The sequence below is a fragment of the Elephantulus edwardii genome, unplaced genomic scaffold (assembly GCF_000299155.1).
Source record: "Elephantulus edwardii isolate Elephantulus edwardi_28Jun2011 unplaced genomic scaffold, EleEdw1.0 scaffold00233, whole genome shotgun sequence".
Lineage (NCBI taxonomy): Eukaryota > Metazoa > Chordata > Mammalia > Macroscelidea > Macroscelididae > Elephantulus > Elephantulus edwardii.
In genome coordinates, this window is record NW_006399983.1 from 1,194,059 (window position 1) to 1,201,556 (window position 7,498).

At 40.6% G+C, this 7,498-nt stretch overlaps 1 protein-coding gene across 1 annotated transcript in view; it reads left to right on the plus strand.

The window, feature by feature from the left end:
* Positions 1 to 7,498, plus strand: part of GLP2R (glucagon-like peptide 2 receptor) — a 145,293-nt gene that overhangs the window by 84,558 nt on the left and 53,237 nt on the right. Inside the window, exons 7-9 of the mRNA XM_006898576.1 lie at positions 1,726 to 1,885; positions 3,069 to 3,129; positions 4,139 to 4,208. Of these exons, the coding sequence (XP_006898638.1) occupies positions 1,726 to 1,885; positions 3,069 to 3,129; positions 4,139 to 4,208 (291 nt within the window). The remainder of the gene's footprint in view (positions 1 to 1,725; positions 1,886 to 3,068; positions 3,130 to 4,138; positions 4,209 to 7,498) is intronic.

Sequence of the window (7,498 nt, forward strand, 5' to 3'; positions counted from 1 at the left end):
GTGATAAACATAGGTGTGCATATATCTGCTTGGATGTCAGTTATGTTCTCTTTGGTGTATATTTCCAGTATTGGAATTGCTGGGTCAAACGGTATCTCTATTTGCAACTTTTTGAGAAAGCGTCACACCACCTTCCATAGTGGTTGCACCATTTTACACTTCCACCAACAGTGAACAAGGGTTCCAGTTTCTCCACAATCATTTGTTGCTTGCTATTCTGTTAAATTTTGCTATTTTGACTGGGGTGAGATGATATCTCATAGTTGTTTGATTTGCATCTCTCTTAGAGCTAGGGATTTTGAACACTTTTTCATGTGCTTGTTAGGCATCTGAATGTCTTCTTTGGTGAAGTGTCTGTTCATATCCTGTGCCCATTTTTCAGCTGGATTATTTAGTTTTCTCTTGTCGTGCTCAAGTATTTTATAAATTCTGGATATAAATCCCTTATCTGATATGTCATTACTAAATACTTTTTCCTAGTCTGTGGCTTCCCTTTTTACCCTGTTGGAGAAGTTTTTGGATGTGCATAGGGATTTGATTGTTAGAAAGTCCCATTCCTCTATTTTATCTTCTCTTGGTTACATGTTTTTCAGGATACTTGGAAGACTTTTATGCTGTGGATTAGGACTTTTAGTGTTCTTCCAAGCTTTTCTTTAATGAAGATTATAGTCCTTGGTTTTAGTTGTAGGTCCATGATCCACCTTGAGTTGGTTATTGTATATGGAGTGAGGTGTGGATCTTGCTTGAGTCTTTATTTCTTCTAAATTTTAAGATAATACTTTCCTTTTTTTTGTTTGGTGTGTGGTTTTTTAAAAAAAATATTTTATTAATTTTAATGAATGTTTACAGATATTTTGGATTTCCATTCATTCATTGTTGCATTTTTCTCCCTGCCCACCCCCTTTCAAGTTCTGTTGAGTCTGTCCCAGTGATTTTTGTACTTTGGCTCTCTTTTTGCCCTTGATTATCCTTGCCACAAACTTCTTAGTCTTATTGAACTTTCCAAAGGACAACTGTCTGGCATTGCTGGTCCTTTACTGATTATTCTGTATTTCATTAATTACTGCTTTGGTCTTGACTAGCTTTCCTTCTGTTTTATTTGTATTTCACTTACTGTTCTTTTTCTAACCCTTCTCAATGTACATTAAAATAATTAATTCTCAGCCTTTTCATATTTTTCTAAATGTATTTAAGGTTATAAGTTATGTTCTAGATATAGTGTTAGCTGCATAGAACACATTTTAGTGTGTAAGATTGAAATGTCATTAGTTTCAGTTAAAAAATAATCTCTGGTATCTACTTACATTTTTTTTAACCTATGGATATTTAGAAGTACATTACCTGTTTTCCAGTTGTATGGATTGTTTGTTTGTTTTCTTTCAGCAGCTTGTTTGAAGCTTAATTGCACTGGGTCTAGATATCACATCCTTTAGGATTTCCTTTAGAGCAGATGTTGGCAATAAATTATTCCATTTTATTTTTGCTTGTTTTGGGTTTTGAATTTTTAAAATCTTTTTCTAAAAACATTCTAAAATGTCAGGAAGGTGGCTGGGCTTTGTCACTCACAGGAAACCCCCTTTTGTATTCTGTGACAGTGAGCCTCTCAGAAATGGTCAGAGAGTGGAAGTAAAGAGGGAGGGCTGTGCCCGGAGGAGAACTTTCCGTGTGCTCTGGATCCTGCTGTTGAGAAATCCCGAGTACCCTCATGTCCTCTCTCCTCTGCAGGTGTCCAGCTCCTGTCGCTCGGCCCAGATTCTCCTGCACTACTTCGTGGGTGCCAATTACTCATGGCTGCTGGTCGAAGGCCTTTACCTCCACGCACTGCTGGGGCCCTCACTGCTTTTTGAAAGACGGCTGTGGCCAAGTTATCTGTTGGTGGGTTGGGGTGAGTGAACTGAACTCCCAGCCTCCTCCTCTGGGTGTCCAAGAGGACATGGGAGCCTGAGAGCCACCTTTGGTTAGAGTTAGAGCCCCATATGGAGAGACACTGCCCACCACCATACCACCAGGTAGCATCAGTACTGTCATGTTTACTAACCAGAGCATCATCAGGACCCCCACTGCACCAGGACCCCATTATCACCATCACAACCAAGAACACTTTGACATTATCAACAGCATCTTTATTAATAGTGTCATCCAGCACTAACAAGTCCTCAATGACAGGACAGAATAATAAAAGGATAATAAAAAAGAGAGAGGAGTGTGTGTGTGTGTGTGTGTGTGTGTGTCAGCCCCGCGCACACCTCTAAGAACTGAGAAGATCTTTGCTATAATTGAACACCATTCCTCTCACCTTTCTGACAATTGAGTCTTTACGATGACTTTTTTTATGATATTCTGTTCTGTTTATTTTTAATTTTTGTTGTTGTTGTGTACCATCTATTCAGATCTGACTGGCACAGGAGGAGACTACCCCTCCTTCTCTAGTGGAGCATCTAGTGGCTTTGAACCATGTGTCTTCGGATTGCAGTGCAGTATTTTACCACTAGGCCACCAGAGCTCCCTGTGATGAAATTTTTTTTAGATTGAAGAAAAAGATCAGGTCTGGAACATTTATCTTATAGACCCTTGTAGAATTTGAGGCGATAGGATTGCAAGGAAATAAACACAACCTGAGGAACTCCCTGAGTAATACAAATGGCTTGCACTCAGCTACTATCTTAAAGGTTGATGGTTTGAATCTGCTGAGAGGCACCATGGAAGAATGGCCTAGTGACATGCTTCCATAAGAACTACAGCCAAGAAGACCCTAGGACAGTCCTACTCATGGACTCACCAGGAGGAGACTTGAGTAGACAGCAACGGGTCTGGTGATCAGGATATTTTGTTGAGATAATTCCTAAGCTACACTGTGGCATGTGGCTAGGTTTTTCTCCTTCCTGGATCTGGGTTTCAGTGACATTAAAACAGTAGATGAGCTCTTTGATGCCCTGGGCCTCTGCAGCCCTCACTGCCCGTAATTCTTCTGTGTTTAAGTTTTAATCAGTTGTGTTTGGCCCCATCAGAGCGAGGAGCAGGTTCAGCCACCTCGCTCCTAACTTCATATCTCTTTGTTCTCTTCCCAGGATTCCCAGTACTATATGTTGTTCCTTGGAGTATTGTCCGTGCTCACCTGGAGAACAAAGGGTAGGTCCTTTGCCTGGTTATGCACTTCCATGAACCAGCAACTCCCAGATATGCCCAGGTATAAGGAAATGCATCACTGTCTTTGACCATATATTCCATCCACTCTTATTTTGTCTCACTTAAATATATAAACTTTAGAGATGTCGATCAAACAATCAAAACCCTACTTATAGTAGTTTATAAATTTAGTTACACATTCAAATTATCAAAGGTCATTAATGCCAGGAAATAAGTAGAATAGTTATCATAGCATCATTCACAGTGAGAAAATAATAATAATACAAGTAAACTTGTTGTTAAGCGCTGTCAAATCAAGTGTAATTCATCTGAACCCTGTCCTGTCCTGCACCATCCAGGAAACACGCAAACAAAAACCCCTGGAAGTTCATAAATCTGAGGATCAGTGTGTAAATTGTATACTTACACCGTAAAATATTGAGGTTAGATTTTGAAATTTTTTTATTGGTTTGCATATGAAAATTTGATTTCATTGTATTTTATTCATATATATTGTTGTATTGGGGAGTTTTGGCGCCTCTCTCCTCCTACCACCAAATGAGTTCTGCAGATTTTGACTTCTGAGGAATAAATTCCAACAACATGTTTATATTGCTAAATAACATACATATATATGTGTGTGTATATAATATAATTTCATTTTTCCCTTCCAAAAGAATCACCACTACCACCACTATAAACAAAAACCCTCCTACATAATTAACACTACGATACGTGTTTATATGTTTGTATGAATGTGGAGAAGTACATGGAAGGCTGCGCAACAGTCTGTTAACACTGAAGAGCAATTTATAGGAAGGAAGACACAGCAGAGCTAGTGATGCTGGCAGGCGGCTGGTTCTCTCTGCCCTTTCTTCTGCTCCTCAGGACACTGGTTAGTGGGAAGCAGGCCTGAGTGTGAGCATCTCTCTTCCATACAGTATATGAGATTTTCCTGTTGTCCCTTGTTTTATTTTTAAGCCTTCTTGCATTGCCTGCTCATTCCCTTTAGGTGCTGGGGGACCAATGAGAACAAGAAAATCTGGTGGATCATCCGAGGACCCATGCTGCTTTGTGTAACAGTAAGGAGCATCCCTTCCTCCCTTTCCTCTCTTAATTCAGCAGCCACAGAACTTTTTCCCTTCCACCCCAGTCCTCTGGGACTCAGCAGCATCAGCGGCATCTGAGGGCATGTTAGAAATTCATCTTCTCAGACCCCGTCCCAACCAACTGAATCAGAATCCACATTGCAGCAAGCCAGGTTTTGGGTACGCATTAATTCGTGAAGCACTTTATCTACACCAGTGGTTATAAAAATTGATAACTATAAATTGATAAACAAAATTGATAGCCCATGAGAAACATCTGCTGAGCTTTTAAAATATACCGCACCCTGGACCAGTTACTTCAGAAATTCTGGAGGTGGGATCTGAGCTGGGCTAGGTAAATCTTGGGTGATTCTAATGCAGAGCCAGGGTTAGGAAATTTGCTGTAGACATCCTGCGTGGTCCTCCAGTGGCCGACAGGACCATGTGCTAGTTCTCCCTGACACAGCAGGTTCTTCTGCTTCTTTGTTCCTGGATTGATATTCACTCCTTCCAGGTCAGGAGAGTGTGTTGCATCTTGTCATCTTCACTAACATGTCTTTATAGGTTGTTGCTTCCATCATGTTACTCTATGTTCTATGTTACTCTAGTCATGACCAGTCTCACAGAAAAGACCTTAGGCACTGTAGCTCTAAAAGGATGCCTCAACTTCTCATCCAGAATCCTTCCTCCTGCCCTCCCCATTCAGTGAGTGTTACCACCATCCATCCTCCCAGTTACTCAAGCCAGAGATGTGAGCATCCTTCTAGCTTTCACCTTCTTTCTCCTTGCAGTTTCTACCTAGCTATCAAGTCTCATAAGTTCCATCTTTAAGGATCTCTCCAAATCATATGTGGTTATGTGTCATCAAGTCAGCTGTGTACATAGCTCTGAAGCCTGCCATGTCCTGAGTCAATCTCAGTATCTCTAGCACACCTGCTCCCATTACCCGTTACTGTATCAATCAATCAGTCTCATTGAGGGTCTTCCTATTCTGCACTGTCCCTCCACCCTGCCAAGCATGATGTCCTTCTCCAAGGATTGGTCCCTCCTGGCAACATGCCCAAAGTATGTGAGACAGAGCTTCCCAATCCTTGCCTCTAAGGAGCAATTTGGTACATTTCCTTAATATTATTTTCATTGCTCTTCAACCTGTCATGATTTCTTGACATCTCTGCAAAAACCTTCAGTCTCCCTTTCTTCATTCTTCTTTTTCTATACAGCTTCTATGTTACAGCCAGGGCTATCTTTCTTGAAGAAAATTATGTTGTATCTCCTTTTGCTTTTAACTCAAAAGCGGCTCATTGCCTTCAGGCTCAGGCTTAATTCCTAGAGTGATAAGCATTGCCCATCCCTGCCTCCCCATCTGTCTGCTCCATGTTCTTGCTATGTGAAGAAACCAACAATTCCCTGAAGCTATCCTAGCATTTCTTGCCTTTGCACACACTGTGTCATTTCTGGAATGTCATAGTCTACTTCAGATGGCCCCACATCTCTCTGGTCATCACTCTTTGGAGATTGAGTGTTTTATGAATCTCTCTATACCTCATATTAAAGGGTGTCAGTGGACATGTTTGAAAGGGACCATTTCATGATAAGTTTCCACTTCTATTGAGAGATATTGTTATTTGTATCTGTCGGGCTTGGAACAAGGTCATGATCTTCAATGGAAACAAGAAATTTTCTTTTCTTCACAAGAAAGAATATTTAATCATGAACTGATAAAACATTGACTCATAAGAACTATAAAGTGAGACTTTGGATTCTCATCTCAGTTGGCTTCCAGGAGAATGTAACTCTAAGAATAAGGACTGAACCTGATGCCTTGACAACCTGTCCAGCACATGGGATATTGTGAATCCATATACCAGTTTCACTACTCCTAGGAGAGTGGAATGAATGTGTTCTAGTTGTTATTGACTGTCTTTGAATTGGCCCTCCTTTCCCTGCTGTCCCATGCACAACAGAACAAAACACTGCCTTGTCCAGCACCATCCCATAACTAGTTGTGGACTGGATTGGTGTAATTCATAGGGTTTTCTTTAAATCACTATTTTTTTATACTAGTTTGCTTACAAAATTTGTATACATTTCACACACACACACACACACACACACACACACACACACACACGGTCTTTCCCATTTCCTTTACTTACCCTTCCTTCTACCATTGAATTGTGTGACCCTATGATTACCTCCTCTGACCATTCTCACCCCTCTGCTCCTCCCCTCTTCCCCTTGGATCCTCATACACAATTTATTAGTTATCTTTTTATTTCTACGATAATGATCTTATACAGTATTTTTCCTTATGGAACTGACATAGTTCAGTTAGCATAATGCTCTCCAGTCCCTCCCAAGTTGTACAGAGATTTTCAAAATCATTGTTCCTACATGGTGCATAGTATTCCATCTTGTGAATGTACCACAGTTTCTCAATCCATTCGATTTTGGTTGTACATTTAGGCTGTTCCCATGTTCCGGTGATGGTGAATAATGCTGCTATGATGAACACTGGTGTACAAATCTCTGTTTGTGTCTCAGTTCTTATTTCCTTGAAGGTGTATTCCAAGCAGTGGACTAGCTGGATCATATGAAATTCCTGTGTTCAGCTTTCTGAGGAAATGCCAAACTGCCTTCATGAGTGGTTGTACCATTTTCAATCCCACCAACAATGTATAAGAGTTTCTATCTCTCCAAATCCTTTCCAACATTTATTACTTGCTATAAACGCAGGTTCTATACCTGGATTTCACCTGATGGTATGCATAGGAATAAGATTGATTACATATGTGGAAAGAACCGCTGGAGAAGTTCAATATCGGCTGTGAAAACTAGGCCAGGAGCTGACTGTGGAACAGACCACCAACTGCTCATATGCAAATTCAAGCTAAAGCTGAGGAAAATTAAACCAAATCCAAGGCAACCAAAATATGACTTTGAGTCTATCCCACCTCAATTTCACAACCATCTCAGGAACAGATTTGAGGCTTTGAACACTAATGAACGAAGGCCAGATGAGTTGTGGGAGAATATCAAGGGTATCATCCAGGAAGAGTGCAAACAGTCATTGCAAAGACAGAGGAGGAAGAAAAGACCAAATTGGATGCCAGAAGAGACTCTGAAAATTGCACTGAAGCGCAGAGAAGCCAAAGCACAGGGAAGAATTCAAGATACTAAAGAGTTGAATAGAAGATTTCAAAAGACAGCACGGGATGACAAAGCAAAATATTACAATGAAATGTGCAAGGAGTTGGAGTCAGAAAATCAAAAGGGCCGAACTC